The sequence below is a fragment of the Megascapheus bottae genome, chromosome 17 (assembly GCF_031878675.1).
Source record: "Megascapheus bottae isolate mThoBot1 chromosome 17, mThoBot2.hap1, whole genome shotgun sequence".
NCBI classification, from domain to species: Eukaryota; Metazoa; Chordata; class Mammalia; order Rodentia; family Geomyidae; genus Megascapheus; species Megascapheus bottae.
The window spans coordinates 45,375,750-45,392,576 of record NC_143525.1 but is presented as its reverse complement, the minus strand read 5'-3'; the positions used below and the strand labels follow the sequence as shown (position 1 = coordinate 45,392,576).

At 40.8% G+C, this 16,827-nt stretch overlaps 1 protein-coding gene across 3 annotated transcripts in view; it reads right to left on the bottom strand.

Annotated features, from left to right (window-relative positions):
• Positions 1–16,827, bottom strand: part of Tada2a (transcriptional adaptor 2A) — a 49,373-nt gene that overhangs the window by 30,167 nt on the left and 2,379 nt on the right. Inside the window, exons 1-6 of one of the 3 annotated variants that reach the window (XM_090351208.1) lie at positions 15,222–15,939; positions 14,839–14,949; positions 13,338–13,444; positions 11,000–11,059; positions 3,061–3,152; positions 984–1,141 (exon numbers count right to left, since the gene is read on the bottom strand). In XM_090351208.1, coding sequence (XP_090207334.1) covers positions 984–1,141; positions 3,061–3,152; positions 11,000–11,059; positions 13,338–13,444; positions 14,839–14,863 — 442 coding nt within the window. In that variant the 5' untranslated portion in view covers positions 14,864–14,949; positions 15,222–15,939. Of the gene's footprint in view, positions 1–983; positions 1,142–3,060; positions 3,153–10,999; positions 12,050–13,337; positions 13,445–14,838; positions 14,950–15,221; positions 15,940–16,827 lie in introns of those variants that run through there. The other 2 variants (XM_090351207.1, XM_090351209.1) reach the window with 2 other exon arrangements.

The following is a 16,827-nucleotide window of genomic DNA, read 5'->3' as shown; positions in this document are numbered from 1 at the left end:
TACCAAGGAATCAAACCTAGGGCTTTGTGCATTCTAAACAACCACTTTACCACTAGGCCATACTTCTAGACCTAAATTTTTATTTTAACTGCCCTCAATCCACAATCCTCTCTTTCTCTGTTTCTCAAGTAGCAGGGATTACAGACATGAGCCATCATATGTACCCAAAAGCCCTTTTCTTCCCTTCTTTCTTCCCTCCCTCCCTCCCTTTTCTTTCTTTCTTTTTATGTTCATACTGGGGCTTGAACTCAGCCTCAAAACTGTCCCTTAGCTTTTTCATTCAAGGCTTGAGTTTTATCACTGGAACTACAGCTCCAATTCTGACTTTTTTTTTGATGGTTAACTCAGGATGAGTCTCATGGACTTTCTTGTCCAGTACAATTCTGACCCCTGGGATGTGTTCCCTCTTTGCCAGCCCATTCCTCTCAATAGCTATCCTATCGACAGCTCTTACCTTTCATCAGTTCTTGATTTATCCAACTCATCAAATCACTGTTTACCTACCCCGAAACAGGGCCTAAAAACAGGCTAATTAGGGGCCGGGAGTTTGGCCTAGTGGTTAAAGTGCTTGCCTAGCATGCATGAAGACCCGGGTTCGATTCCTCGGTACCACATACATAGAAAAAAGTCGGAAGTGGTGCTGAGGCTCAAGTGGTAGAGCTCTAGCCTTGAGAAAGTCCAAGGACAGTGCTCAGGCCCTGAGCTCAAGCCCAGGACTGGCAAACAAAAAAACAAAAAAACAAAAAAAAAAACCAGGCTAATTATTTGTTACAAAAATAGGAAGGGGCCAGGAGTTTGTCCTAGTAGTAGAGTGCTTGCCTAGTATGCACAAAGACCCAGGTTCGATTCCTCAGTACCACACACATAGGAAAAAGCCAGAATTGGTGCTGTGGCTCAAGTGATAGAGCTCTAGCCTTGACAAAGTCCAATGACCAAGCCCAAGACTGGCAAAAACAACAACATAAAAATAGAAAGGTACTTACAATGAAATGGAATGGCTGTGTCAGCAGTTTTAGCCTCCTCTGCTTGTTTCAGATTTAGCAGGGTAGATGCAAATAAAGGATTATTGATGAAATGCTTCATGTAGTGCTTCTCACACTCTTCCTTGGTCTTGGTGCACATCTGATTAGCTACATCCTGCCTATAGAAAAGAAAGAAGGATAATAGTACTTCCAGCTACGTATAATGAAGACATGGTTATTTCCACATTTTAAGTAAAGTTCTTAAAGTAGCAATAATCTGACACTTCCAAACTGGTATCATGAAAATATCAGAAAAATAGTGAGACACTATTGCTATAAACTGGTATTGCAAATCTTGCTATTCTAAGACACAGAAATGGCCCTTTCCTTGCCACTGTAAGAAAGGAATATGACTAGAGCTGGAAGCATGGCCTAGTGGTAGAGTGTTCACCTAACAGTTATGAAGCCCCAGATTCCATTCCTCATACCACATACTCAGAAAAAGCCAGAAGTGGCACTGTGGCTCGAGTGGCAGAACACTAGCCTTCAGCAAAAAGTGTCTGAGGATAGTGCCCAGGCCCCGAGTTCAAGCCCCAGGACTGTCAAAAAGAAGAAAGAAGGGACCGAGTTTGGCCTAGTGGTTAAAGTGCTTGCCTAGCATGCATGAAGACCTGGGTTCGATTCCTCGGTACCACATACATAGAAAAAAGCTGGAAGTGGTGCTGAGGCTCAAGTGGTAGAGCTCTAGCCTTGAGAAAGTCCAAGGACAGTGCTCAGGCCCTGAGCTCAAGCCCAGGACTGGCAAAAAAAAAAAAAAAAAAGAAGAAGAGAAAGCAGAAAGCAGAAGGGAATATGACTAAAAAAAATCTATAAACTTCCCTCTGAGAAAGGCCCTATGGAAATAATAGGTATAAATAGCAATATACAAAATGTTCCAAAGTGTAGTTTTATTTCTTTACTAGAGTGTTTATATGTCAGTCACTGAGCTATAAACATTCAAACATAATTACAGCTGGCTTTAGTATTACTACCTGGAGGTGTAATATTATCATTTCAGTTTTACAGGAAAAAAAAACAAAAAACAAAAAAACAAAGATAAGACAATATGCGATTTTTTTCCCCAAGAATATAAAGCTCCTTCCTAAGTGACAAAAGCAGAATACCATTGACTCAGGATACTCCAGTGATGAAGAGGTAAAGTGAAACTCCCCAAATCCCCTCCTCAAGCTCTCTTCCACAGCACCTCACTGGTCCTTCTCCTAAGACCCTACTCTGTTCCACTTTGTACTTTAACCATTTGTATATGCAGCGTGACTCCTCTACTAGATTATAAGCTTCTTAAGAGTAAGCATATAACTAATTCTAATCTCTAGTATTCTCATCACCAAGCTCATGACCTTACCCACAGAGAAACCAGATATAATTGTCTGCTTGCCTGCCTTTCTTCCTTCCTTTCCTTCATCCTTCTCTCCTTTTCCTTTTCATTTCTTTCGCCTTTGTCTTCCTTTCTGCTGCCATCACCCCACCCCTTTCCCCATATGTATGTACATGTGTGTTTCTAGGGATTAAATCTAGGGCTTCACCATGGTCCATGACTAAGCAGCTTTAAAAGGTCACTTTGGATGTCAACACAGGGAAGGCCGAACTACACTCAGCCTCAGAGAAGCATTTTGTTTGTGTGTGTGGTCTTATGAGATACAACTCAGGGCCTCTTACATCCCACATTCCTGTGAGGTATGTCAGGCTTGGAAAATACTGTGCAGAGAAAAGAACTTGTCAACAGAAGAGCGGGACAGCTTTCTTCTGAGACTCCTCTCTGCACCTATCAGCAATGATTTATTTTTTATTTTTATTTTTTTGCCAGTCCTGGCCTTGAGCTCGGGCCTGAGCACTGTCCTTGGACTTTCTCAAGGCTAGAGCTCTACCCCTTGAGCCACAGCACCACTTCCAGCTTTTTTCTATGTATGTGGTACCGAGGAATCGAACCTGGACCTTTGTGCATGCTAGGCAAGCACTTTACCACTAGGCCAAACTCCCGGCTCAGCAATGATTCTTTGAGTCTACTAGACCAGGACTACTCTTAACACCATGTTCTTACCAATTTCCAAAGCCACAGTCCATCACAGCTTCCAATAGGGCCATTTCTTCTTGAGCAGTCCAGCTGGGGTCAAGAACAGGAAAGTCAGAGGTCTAAGGGGAAAAAGGTTTTATCTAAGAAAGGAGAAAGAAACGACACCTAGGAATTTCAACTGTAGAATTATCATTCTGCATTGTTTTTGGTGCCAATACTGGGGCTTGAACCAAGGGCCTGAGTACTGCTCCTGAGCTTTTTCTGCTCAAGACTAGCACTCGAGTAATCTTACTTTTTATTTTATTTGTCTTTATGCGAAAGGTTCTATTTAGCCCAGGCTGACTTAGAACGTGCTATGTAGTCCAACCTGACCTGCCAAAAAAAATTTTCCTTACATTGCTCATAAACATTTCTAGTGCCCTGTTCAGAACCTTTAAATACTATTTCCCACTAGGTCTCCCTTAAAGACCTGGTGAAATGTAGTTCTAGGTCAGGAAATGAGTAATAAGGCTAGACTAGAACACTGGGTCACACTAAAAAACAAAGAGTTCTCAGACAGCTTGAAGGTTTCAAAAGCTAAATGACTGGAGCTTCTGGTTACCAAGCCTAGAATACTTGCATCAATAAAGATAATAACTGCAAAGGATTAACACATCAAATACCTGAAATATCTGAATGATGCTAGGCAACTGACTTTCAAAATCAATGAGTAAAGGACAGTATTTTTATTTTGGCTGGTAGTAAAGTTTGAACTCAGAGCTTCCTACTCTTCTTTGGCTTACTTGCTTGGCTGGTGGTCTACCGCTTAACCCTACATCTCCAGCCCAGTGCTTTACTGGTTCATTGAAGTTGGAATCTCTCAAGGCATTTTTACCAACCCTAATTAACAGAGATAATGATAATAACTCCATCTAACATAGTCAGTGAATACCACTCCAAATTTACAGAAGCAGGAGAGACAGAGAAATACATTAAAGAGCATAATCCAGGCTATACGAGTAACATCTAGTTTGTCGATACTAGACTATACTAATTACCTAGTGTGTCAAAATTTAATAAGTTATAAGAAATGAGACAGAAAAATTTCTGGATGATTCCTAAACATATAGAGCTTCCTGAAGGGTGGTGAAGCTAGAAGGGACATGGAAGCTTGCGCCCACACGCTCTACCAAATGTATCTCCTCTACCTAGTCATCTTTTAACATTAGCATTATTAATTAAGTCACCCTGATGTCACATAGCAACTGGTATGATGCAGTGAGAAAGCATTTTAGGCTTCTGTGGTCTCCCTAAGTACTCATAATCCAAAAGGAATCATATCAATCCTATGAAAAGAATCATTTTTGAGTATTTCACAAAATACATTTTGAGCTGCCTTTAGTCATAAACAAGAAGTTTTTTGTTGTTGTTGTTTTTGCTTTAATGATATCATGCCACACCTACTAAAATAGCCAAAAAGTTTAAGACTGACCTTGCATATGTGAAGCAATCACAACTGTCATAGACTCATGGGGGTATAAAATGAAAACTCTTTGGTCATTCATTTGAAATAGTTAATCATTTATTCTATGACAACAGTTCCACTAGTAGGCATTTATCCAAGAAAATGAAATGAAAATATATGAACACAGAAAGTCATATACAAGAACATTCACAACAGCATTATTCATAACAGCCAATAGCTGAGTCCATTAAAAGAAGAATGGGGTCGGGAGTTTGGCCTAGTGGTTAAAGTGCTTGCCTAGCATGCACGAAGACCCGGGTTCAATTCCTTGGTACCACATACATAGAAAAAAGCCGGAAGTGGTGCTGAGCCTCAAGTGATAGAGCTCTAGCCTTGAGAAAGTCCAAGGACAGTGCTCAGGCCCTGAGCTCAAGCCCAGGACTGGCAAAAAAAAAGAAGAATGGATAGACATGTTATGTATATTCATGCAACAAAATATTCTTCTGTAATTGAAAGAATTACCACTAATATATGCAATAAGAATTATGCACAAAAAATTGAAAAAAAAAGAAAAGAATTCATACACCATGATTCCATTTATATGTAATTCTACAATATCCAAACTACATCTGCATTGATAAAAATAATGCTGATTAGTACAGGGAGTTTGGCCTAGTGGTAGGAGTGCTTGCTTAGCATGCAAAAAGACCCAGGTTTGATTCCTTAGTACCACACAAAAAAAGTCAGAAGTGGTACTGTGGCTCAAGTGGCAGAGTGCTAGCCTTGAGAAAGCCTAAGGACAGTGCTCAGGCCCTGAGTTCAAGAGCCAGAACTGGTAATAGTAGTAATAGTAATAGTAGTAGTAATAATAATAATAATGCTGATTACCTTTATTTTTATTCTAAAAATAAAGACTTTAGCCTGCATAGGGTATATGAAGAGGTTCAATTCCTCAGCACCACAAAAACAGAAAAATTTGGAAATGGCCCTATGGCTCAGGTGGTAGAGAGCTAGCCTTGAGCATAAAAGCAGCTCTGCCGGGCGTTGTGGCTCACCCCTGTAATTCTAGCTACTCAGGAGGTTGAGGTCTGAGGATCAAGGTGCACAGCCAGCACAGGCCACTAAAAACAATGAGACTCTTATCTCCAATTAACCACCAGAAAACCCAAAGTGGCACTGTGGCTCAAGGGGTAGGTGGTAGCCTTGAGCTGAAGAGCTCAGGGACAATGCCCAAACCCACAGTTCAAGTCCCACAAACCGGGGCGGGGTGGGGGTGGGGGTGTGGTGGTGGTATAGGGTGGGGTGGGGGGAGAATTCCAGTTCAAAACCAGCCCAGGGTACCGAAAATTTAGCCTAGTGATAGAGTGCTTGCTTAGCATGCACAAAGACCCAGGTTCAATTCCTTGGGACCACATACATAGAAAAAAGCCAGAAAGGGCCTGGAGTTTGGCCTAGTGGTTAAAGTGCTTGCCTAGCATGCACGAAGACCCAGGTTCGATTCCACGGTACCACATACATAGAAAAAAGCCGGAAGTGGTGCTAAGGCTCAAGTGGTAGAGCTCTAGCCTTGAGAGAGTCCAAGGACAGTGCTCAGGCCCTGAGCTCAAGCCCAGGACTGGCAAAAAAAAAAAAAAAAAGAAAAAAAGAAAAAAGCCAGAAATGGTGCTGTGGCTCAAGTGGTAGAGCTCTAGCCTTGAGAAAATCCAAGGACAATGCCCAAGCCCTGAGTCAAGGCCCAGGACTGGTAAAAAAAACAAAAACAAAAACAAAAAAACACCAGTCCAGGCAGAGAAGCCTGATTCTTCTCTTCAATTAACAACAACAAAAAAACAGAAGAGATGGGCTATTCTTGGGCAAAAACAACCTAAAGAAGAGCACAGCAGCTGAATTCAAGCCCTAGTATTAGCACAATAAATAAATAAATAAATAAATAAATAAATAATTAATTAAATAGAAAAGTATGCTTAAAGATCTAATGAAAAACTAATGTTACATCTGCAGTCTCTGCTTAATAATAATCTGGAGAGCTGAGAGTTTAGATGAAATCTATGAGCTAATTTTATTTTTTTTTTAATTTTATTTATTTATTTTTTTGCCAGTCCTGGGCTTGAGCTCAGGGCCTGAGCACTGTCCTTGGACTTTCTCAAGGCTAGAGCTCTACTACTTGAGCCTCAGCACCACTTCTGGCTTTTTTCTATGTATGTGGTACCAAGGAATTGAACCCGGGTCTTCGTGCATGCTAGGCAAGCACTCTTGCTACTAGGCCAAACTTCCGGTCCTGAGCTAATAATTTTAAAAGCTAGCGACAGACATATGGAAATTTATTTCACTATGTGGTAATTGGTTACAATGGTGGCCCAGATGGGGCCCCAAATTCTGTTAGAATTCTTTTTTATTGTTTTTGGTTGGAGCCTATCAAGAAATAGTTGTTAATCTAAACACCTACATGAATGTGCCTAACATAATGAGGGCTAAAAAAAGAAATTTCAGGGGCTGGGAGTTTGGCCTAGTGGTACAGTGTTTGCCTAGCTTTGAGAAAGCCCAAGGACAGTGCTCAGGTCCTGAGTTCCGTCCCCACAACTGGCAAAAAATAAATAAATAAATAAAATAAAAAACAAAAATAATGAAAGGGTATCAATGTATGTGAATTAATGCACCTTCTATCTGGCAAATATCATGTAACCCTTCTATTAATTACAATAAAAAATATATGAAAAAAACAAAAATAAAAGAAAATACAAATAAAATAAATTTTAAAGTCCATGTCTGAATTTACAGAAATAGTTCTCAAACTATCAACTACCATGACAATACATAAACAACTCATCTAGTTAAGAACTTATTTGTAAAACTATTTTCAGAATACTAGTTATCTCTTACCAACTTTTATTGTGAAATACATAATGAGAACTTTCTGTGCTATGGGGGAAGGGCACAAGGCAGTGTTTTGTGAAGTTTAATCAGTGTTATTCAACACTGGCACAAACATAACCCTACTAAAGCCAGATTCTGTAACAATAGGAACTACCAAGCTGTATTTTGAACGTGTGAGGCAATTCTTATGTACTGAAGTTTAAGAATTATAAAGGGTGTGGTATAAAAAGCTGTATTCACTTCTTCAAAGTTCTAAGAATTACAAGACAAAAATAGGTATAGAACTCAGAAATCTTGATTATCGCACCACCCACCACAGCATGAGTAACACCCCCAAAAGACAGCACTGTGAGATTATAAAAGTACTGAAAACTATTTAAAGTTATGAGGTTTCATTTTGCAAAAGATCCAATTTTTAACAGCTTTCCTCCCTATAGAAACAAAAATTCATCTCAATAGATAAAACTAAAAAACGAAGAAAAAGAGTATTAGTAAGCCTACAAAACTCCACAAATTAAAGATCTCTGAAGTATTCTTACATTGGTGTTGAACACAGGAAAAAGATGATGCAGATAAAATTAAATGGACTTGGGAGAAAAACTAAAGTGCTTTTAGTATTCTGCAGATTTGCTCTCCAGGACAGCTAAAGAAAGCTCAGGCCAGCATTCCTATAATGAATAACCACAACTACCAGAATATCCAAACTATACTCCTGTACTCAATTATCCCTTGAGAAATTATTTTACCTTTTTTTTTTTTTTGGTGCTATTCTTGGGGCTTGAAGTCAGTCCTTGTGTTCCAACCTTGAGCTATTTTGCTCAAGGCTCTGTGACTACAGCCATATCTCGACTTCCAGCTTTTTGGTGGTTAACTAGAGATAAGAGTCTCATGGACTCATACTCAGGGTTGACTTCAAATCAAGACATTCAAAAATCTTGGTCTCATGAGTAGCTAGAAATATGGTGCCTGACTTATTTTACCATTTTAAGTAAATATAACTAGAGACTGATGATGTATTTGGTGATAGATAGATAGCACAGATGAGGCACAGGGTTCAAGCCCTAGCACAAAAGGAAAATAAAAGTAGCTGGTCAGCTGGGCACGGTGGCTCACACCTATAATCCTAGCTACTCAGGAGGCTGAGATCTGAGAAACACCAATCAAAGCTAGCCAGGGCACTAAGATCCATGAGACTCTTACCTTCAATTAACTACCAGAAAAAGGGAAGTGGATCAGTTGCTCAAGGGGCAGGGCAGTAGCCTTGAGCTGAAGAGCTCAGGGACAGTGCCCAGGCCCAAAGTTCATGTCCCACTACTGACCAAAAACGAATTTAAAAAAGTAGCTGGTCACGGGTGGCTCATGCCTATAGTTGTAGCTACTCAGGAGACTGAGATCTGAAAATGGTGGTTCAAAGCCAGCTCCAGCAAGAAAGTATATGAGACTCATCTCCAAGGAACCAAGAGAAACCACCCTAAGTAAGGCTGTGGTTCAAAGTGGTAGAGTGCTAGCCTTGAACAAAAGATCTCAGAGATAGTCCCCTGGCCCTGAGTTCAAGCTCCATGAAAAACAAAATTAATAAGCATAAAGAAAAGTCTGTATTTTAGCTCTGAGCATTTTTTTTGCCAGTCCTGGGCTTGGGCTCAGGGCGTAAATGCTGTCCTTGGGTTTTCTCAAGGCTAGAGTTTTACCACTTGAGCCACAGCACCACTTCTGGCTTTTCTCTATGTATGTGGTAGCAAGGAATCAAACTCTGGGTTTTCGTAGATGCTAGGCAAGCACTCTACCACTAGGCCAAACACCCTGTCCCAAGAGTCTCTCAAATCTTTAATGCCTCGACGGTTTTGAACGCAATCCTGAGCTCTCCACCTCCTCAGTAGCTAAAGGCATGAGCCACAGCACCCAGCAAAGAGGTTTTTTGTTTTGTTTTAATTCAAATCTTATAATTAGTAAGTAGAAAAAGAGACTGAAGGTGTTTTGAAATAAATAGGACTTGCCAGTTAGCTCCCAAGATCTTACTAAGTAGCTATAGTTTGATTCATTATAGTCTAGAATCTGAAGCAGTTTTATAATCCCAGAAATTCATTTTAAAAGGACGATACAAAAAATATCAGGCTCAGAGATGTTCTTTTCTTTTTTTTTTTTTGGTGATACTGGGGTTTGAACTCCTCAGGGCCTTTCAGTCTGGCTTTTCTTGCTGCTTCTTCTGAAGATGGAGTCTAGCATCTTGGTTATTTCCAAATATTGAGACTGAAGTAATACATTGTAAATTGTATAGTAGGGGAAAAAATGTAAATATATCCCCTCCTCCTCTTCTCAAGATTCTTGTTCAGTCATATAAAAACTGAGTATTGCTGTAAAGAGACTTTACAGATAGAACTAAAGTTACTAATAAACTTATCTTAAAACAGGGAAATTAATCTAGTTTATCCAGGTCAGTTCAGTGTAATCACATGGACTCTTCACAGAAGATATGGAGAAGAGAAATTCTGAGCAGCAGCAGTAGTTCACGCCTGTAATCCTAGCCTGTAATCCTATCTACTCAGGAGGCTGAGATCTGAAGATCAAGGTTCAAAGCTAGCCCAAGCACAAAAGGACCTGAGACTCTTATCTCTAAATAGCCTCTAGAAAAGGGAAGTGGGGCTTGACTCCAGGGTAGGGCCATAGCCTTGAGCCGAAGAGCTCAGGGACAGCGCCCAGGCCCAGTTCAAGCCCCTTGAACCAGAGAGAGAAGAGAGAGAGGAGAGAGAGGAAAGAGAAGAGAGAGAGAAGAGAGAAGAAAGAGAGAAGAGAGAAGAGAGAGAGGAGAGAGAGGAGAGGCGAGAGAGAGCGAGAGAGAGCGAGAGAGCGAGAGCGAGAGCGAGAGCGAGAGAGAGAGAGAGAGAGAGAGAGAGAGAGAGAGAGAGAGAGAGAAAGAGGCGCTGTACAGGAAAGATGGGGCAGAAAGTTACAGAAGCTGCAAGCTCCCAGACCCTTCTCCATGTTAATTTTCTAACTTAACTCTCAGTTAAGTAACTGGTCTCCCCAAGACAGGGAGATAGAGATCCAATGGGAACTTCTTCAGTACCTACACCAATGACATGAAAATGCTAACTGCACACACTGACAACACCCTGGCTATAATGTTTACTGACAAACTTGAAAAGCAAGCCTCTTATATTCATGTCAGAGTATCTTGAACAATATTCCCATTAAATATCTTCTAAATTTGGAAGCAAAATGTATAGATTTAGAACTACTTTTAAAATGCTTGCCTAGAAAATACAAGACTCGATCTCTAATACCACATAAAACTATTTTTATACTTAAAATACCTTTGTAGCTTGCACAAAACCCTCACAAAAGCTAATTGGTGATGGTTAACACAGAAGAAAAAAAAAGCTAAATGGAGATAAAACTAATAACCCATTGTAGTTTTTTGTTTTTTGGCCAGGCCTAAGGCTTGAACTCAGGGCCTGAGCCATGTCCCTGGGCACTCTACCACTTGAGCCACAGCACCACTTTTAGATTTTTTTTGTGTGTATGTGGTACTGAGGAATCAAACCCAGGGATTCAGGTATATTGGGCAAGATGCTACCACTAGGCCATGCTCCTGGTCCCATTGTAGTACTTTTTTAAAAGATGAATTGAAATTCCCAACAATTTTATTACCATTATTTCATAAGTATGATCACTTTGATGTTTCTTGTACTCAAATCCTCGAGTGAAACACTGCAAGGAAAGAAAAGTTAAATTATTAAAGGTTCCTTTAAAATACTTTCTTAAAAGACAGGTAGTTTGAGGTTGCTCTACTCTTGTAATCAGTGTCTTTTTTTTTTTTTTTTTTTTGCTAGTCCTGGGGCTTGAACTCAGCACCTCAGCACTGTCCTTGAATTTTCTCAAGGTTAGAGCTCTACCACTTGAGCCTCAGTACCACTTCCGGCTTTTCTATGTATGTGGTACTGAGGAATCGAACCTGGGTCTTCGTGCATGCTAGGCAAGCACTCTACCACTAGGCCAAACTCCCGGCCCCAATCTGTGTCATTTTTTATTTGGCTTTTGGGTATTTTAATAGTATAGGGCCTTGCTATCTAGTCTGGGAGGCCTGACTTGAACTCTTGATCCTCCTGCCTCAGCCTCTTGAGTGCTGGGATTATACATGTCACCATGCCTGATTCCTAAAGTCAGGATTCCTCCTACAACTAAAACTGTAACAAACCACAACTGTCATCAGCCACTTTTATATTATAACACCTTTTTTTTTGGGGGGGGGGCCCAGTCCTGAGGTTTGAACTCAGGGGCTGAGCACTGTCCTTGGGCTTTCTCAAGGCTAGAGCTCTACCACTTCAGCCCGAGTACCACTTCTGGCTTTTTCTGTGTATGCGGTACCGAGGAATCGAACCCAGGGCATCATGCATGCTAGGCAAGCACTCTACCACTAGGCCACACTCCCAACCACACATTAACATTTCTGAAGCTGGGATATTTTTCTTTCTTTCTTTCTCTCTTTCTTTAACTCAGGGCCTGGGCACTCTCTTTGGGCTTCTTCTGCTAGGCTAGCACTCTGCCACTTGAGCTACAGCACAACTTACAGCTTTTTTATCTATGTGGTACTGAGGAATCCAACCTGGGTCTTCGTGCATGCTAGACAAGTACTCTACATCTAATCCAAACTCATGGTGGGATATTTCTTATATGGATAATATTATGCCAGGTGAGATGGCTCACACCTGTAATCCTAGCTACTCAGGAGGCTGAGATCTGAGAATCAAAGTTCACAGCCAGCCCAGGCACTATAGCACTAAGGACCATGAAACTCTTATCTCCAAATAACCACCAGAAAACCAGAAGTGGTGCTATGGCTCAAGGTGGTGGCCTTGAGCTGAAGAGCACAGGGATAGCACCCAGGCCCGAAGTTCAAGCCCATGACCACCCCCCCCCAAAAAAAGATAATGTCGTAGATCTGATAAAATAAGACATTTGCTGTGTGACCTTAAGTAAACTACTTATCTGCTCTTTCCTTGAGTTTCATCTATAAAATGGAGATACTTATTCATTTCAAAGGATTATAATGATGCTTTATTGGTTAATTCATGTACAATACACAAAATACTGCCTGGTATACAGTAAGTATTTATAATTGGTGTTACTATTAAAGCCCACAAAATAGTCTGTCCCCTTGTTTATCTGTTTATTTATTGTGGGTCATGAGGCTTGAACTCTAGATTTGGGCACTGTCTCTGAGCTTTTCAGCTCTTCAGCTTTAGGCTCTGCCCTACCCCTTGAGCCACAGCCCCACTTCCTGTTTTCTAGTGATTAACTGGAGATAAGAGTCTCACTTCTTTAGTGGTTCTTTAATGCTCTGGCTGGCTTTGAATGGCAATCCTCAGATCTCAGCCTCCTGAGTAGCTAGGATTACAGATGTGAGACACTATGCCAGGCTTGTCCTCTTGTTTTGTCATCTGTACAGAAATAACTCCAGCAAGAAAATAAACAATGCCATCACATAGAACACTTTCATTTTTGATTCTTGTAATCCCAATACTTCGAATCTACTTGAAAAAAAAAATTATGCATTAGATTGAGATGCCTTTGTGAAACAGTTAAGAATTTGCCACAGCTAGTTTGTTTTTCCTTACATACTATACTTTAAAGTATGTAAGGAAAAGGACTGGGAGTTTGGCCTAGTGGCAGAGTGCTTGTTTAGCATGCACGAAGACCTGGGTTCAAGTCCTCCGTACCATGTACATAGAAAAAAGCCAGAAGTGGTGCTGTGGCTGACGTGATAGAGCACTAGCCTTGAGGAAAGCCCAAGGACAGTGCTCAGGTCCTGAGTTCAAGCCCCAGGACTGGCAAAAAAAAAAAAAAAAAAAAAAAAGTATGTAAGGGAAGACTGACTAGAAAAAATAGATAACAAGGTTTGGTCCTCTGAAGCAATCTATGGCAATCTCCATATTATTATATCCATAACACTAGACTAGAAAAGATAAGCCTAGTCTCAGTGAGTTACCTGCAAACAAAGGAAAAAGGGAGGTGGCCCACACTCAGCACACTTAATATAAGGCTCCATGAGGTAGGAGGAGCAGCCTCTGCAAGGTGGCTTATCCGAGGGATCATCTAGAACAAAAAACAACAACAGTAACAAATATACTAACTTTAAAAGCACCTTATGATCATCACAAATGCAAGGAGAAAATGTGCAAACAACTACAGATAAGTCAGTAAGGTATGTTGATAAAAGCATGGAGACAAGATGAGCTCATTCCATATAAGCAAAACAAAAATTATGCTCTTTTTTTCCTTTAGTGCAGCTTTGTTCCTTGCTATGGTGTAACCATTACTTAAACAGCAATAAGACAAATATAGCCCCCTGCACAGAAATTTATAAACAGATATTTTAAACTAAGTTTCATAAAATATAGCTTTATTTTTCCATGGAGGAAAAATGCGTACATAATAATACAACATATATATAAATAGAAAGTCTGACAAGATATAAATAATTGCGGAATCTAAGCAACGAGCACATAGTTTTTTGTTTTTTGAATAAGTTAGCACCACAGAAGTGGTACTATGGCTCAGGTAGTAGAGTGCTAGAGTGCTAGGCTTTGACAAAAGAAGCTCAGAGCCAGTGTTCAAGTTCTGAGTTCAAGACTCAGAGCTGGTTTAAAAAAAAAAAAAAAAGGTATTACACAAGAGGTCTTCTTTTCTAAAAAAAAAAATTATGTTTTGATTATTCTGTCTTCTTTTCCTTCTGTGTAGTGTATTCAAATGTCTATCTTGGAGGTGGTACAGAACTTGAGGGGAAAATGAAAAACTGCAGCAGTGGACACTGATGAAAGGGAACTTAGGTGATGGAGTTGGAAGGGAGGGAATGGGAGAGAGTAAGGGGTAGGGTGGTAGCCTTGAACTAATGAGCTCACAGACAACTCCCAGGCCCAGGGGTAGGGCAGTAGCCTTGAGCTGAAGTGCTCAGGAACAGTTCCCAGGCCCCAGAGTTCAAGCCCCATGACCCACACAAAAAAAAGAAAAAAAACCCAAAACCAACAAACAATAAAACAAGGGCAGCACTCAAGCCCTGAGCTCAAGCCCAGAACTGCGGGGGAAAAAAAGGCTGAGAGTACAACACAGTAGAAAAACTCTTACATGTGTAAGGTCCTGGGTTAAAATCTCCAGAAGTAAAAAAAAAATTGATAATCTCTACAAACTAATATAATCTTTAGAGCAGATTCTATTAAGTGGGAGAATGAAAGACAAAGTACAAAAGATGTGTAGTATGCCATCTTCCCTGTAAGAAATTACAGGGAAAAAAACAAAAAACAGAATATGGATCCTAGCACTCCAGAGATAGAGGCAGGAAGATTTCTGCTTGGGTTGTACAGTAAGATTCAAGGGAAAGGTAGAAGACGGGAGGAGACAGAGCAAAGGGAAAGAGAAAAAGGAGGGAAAAGGGAAGGAAAGGGAAAAGAATGATTAGTATTCACTGGAGGACCTGTTCCCACTGTACTTACTGCTAAAGGAACCCAAACAGTCCATTCTCTGTTCACTGCAGCTTTGACTTCCTCAATACAGAAACTTCTTCAAGATTTCAGAGGCCCACACATTCACAAAGGCTTGATAACCTTCCATGAACAAAAGAAGTGGTAAACGGATGAGAAAAATATTCAGAGACAGAAAATAAAAAAATGTATTCAGCCTAGATTCTGTATCACGTTGTAATGCTAAGCAAATTGGTTTGCCTTTCTGAATCCATTGCTGCTCTGGAAAAATGGGTACAGTAGAATCTATTTCCCCTAGTTGTTGCAGAATCAAATGTCAAAATCAAATATATACAATGTAGCATGATGCCTAGCCCATATTTTGGGGGAGGGGGTCTACAAATGCCACATATTACCTTTTGGTTTTTTCCTCTTCTAATTTTTGCTTTCTTGTTGAATCAGGGTCTATGCAGCTCAGGTTGGCCTCTTAGCTGAATCCCTTCCTGCCTCTTGTCTCCTGAGTTCTGCGGTTTTAGAAATACACTGCGCAAGCCAGAAAGCACGATGTAGCTCTAGCCAACAGCTGTTGGCTTTCACTGCCATGATTTCTCTCTTCAGTCTTCTTTCTTTGATATACTGACATTCTTCTTTTTTGGTATTGGTGGTGCTCCCAATCACAAACTTCACACCTCTACACTTTTAATGTAAGTTAAAGCAAGCATTTCCTTTTTTTCTTTTTTCTGTGGGTCATGGGGCTTGAACTCTGGGGCCTGGGCTACTACCCTTGAGCCAGGCACCACTTCACAGTTTTCTAGAGGTTAATTGGAGATGAGTTTCAGGTCCTTTGGTGCCTGGGCTGGCTTTGAACCTTGATCCTCTGATCTCAGCCTCCTGAGTAGCTAGGATTACAGGCATGAGCCACCAAGCTCGGCTTAAAGCAGACATTTCTTATAAAATCTTTCCAATAAAACTTGAACCCCAGAGCTCGGAGTGTGGCCTAGTGATAGAGTGCTCATCTAGCATGCACAAAATCCTGGGTTTGATTCCTTGGTACCACATACACAGAAAAATCCACAAGTGGTGCTGTGGCTCAAGAGTAGAGCACTGGGGGCCGGGAGTTTGGCCTAGTGGTTAAAGTTTGGCCTAGTGGCCCAGCATGCACGAAGACTCAGGTTCGATTCCTTGGTACCCCACATACATAGAAAAAAGCCGGAAATGGTGCTGAGGCTCAAGTGGTAGAGCTCTAGCCTTGAGAAAGTCCAAGGACAGTGCTCAGGCCCTGAGCTCAAGGCCAGGACTGGCAAAAAAAAAAAAAAAAAAAGAGTAGAGCACTAGCCTTGAGAAAGCCCAAGGAGAGTTCCTAGGCCCTGAGTTCAAGTCCCAGGACTGGGGGGGGGGGGGGGAAACTTGATCCTAAATGAGTTTCCCTTACTGGGAACCAAGGAATTCTATCTAGAATACATTGGTTCAGTAATCTACTCTTTCAGTCACTGAACAAAAAAGTACTTTTCTTGAAGGCAGAAATGAGATCATAGTTTACACTAGGAAATGTACCCCTTCCTTCTAAGCATCTCTTTTTGAGCTCACTCCTAGCAGTTTTCATTTTATACTTTAAGATTACTTCTGAATGTTTATTTTCCTCCCACCTTTAGACTAAATGAAATTAAAGCAGGAACTTCATCGAACACAAATTTGTATGCTGAACACACGGAAGAAAGTATGCACTGGGGGGCGGGGGGGGGGGGAAGAGGGAATTGCACAGTTGTAATTTCAACTCATAGAGGCTAAAGTAAGTTCAGAATTCAAGGCCAGCCTAAATTAAAGTAAGACTCTATTCCTTTAATAATAAATAAATACAGGGGCTGGGAATTTGGCCTAGTGGTAGAGTGCTTGCCTAGCATGCATGAAGCCCTGGGTTCCACTCCTCAGTACCACACAAAACAGAAGAGGAAGGAAATGGTATTGTGGCTCAAGTGGTAGAGCATTAGCCTTGAGCAAAAATAGCACAGGTATAGCATCCAA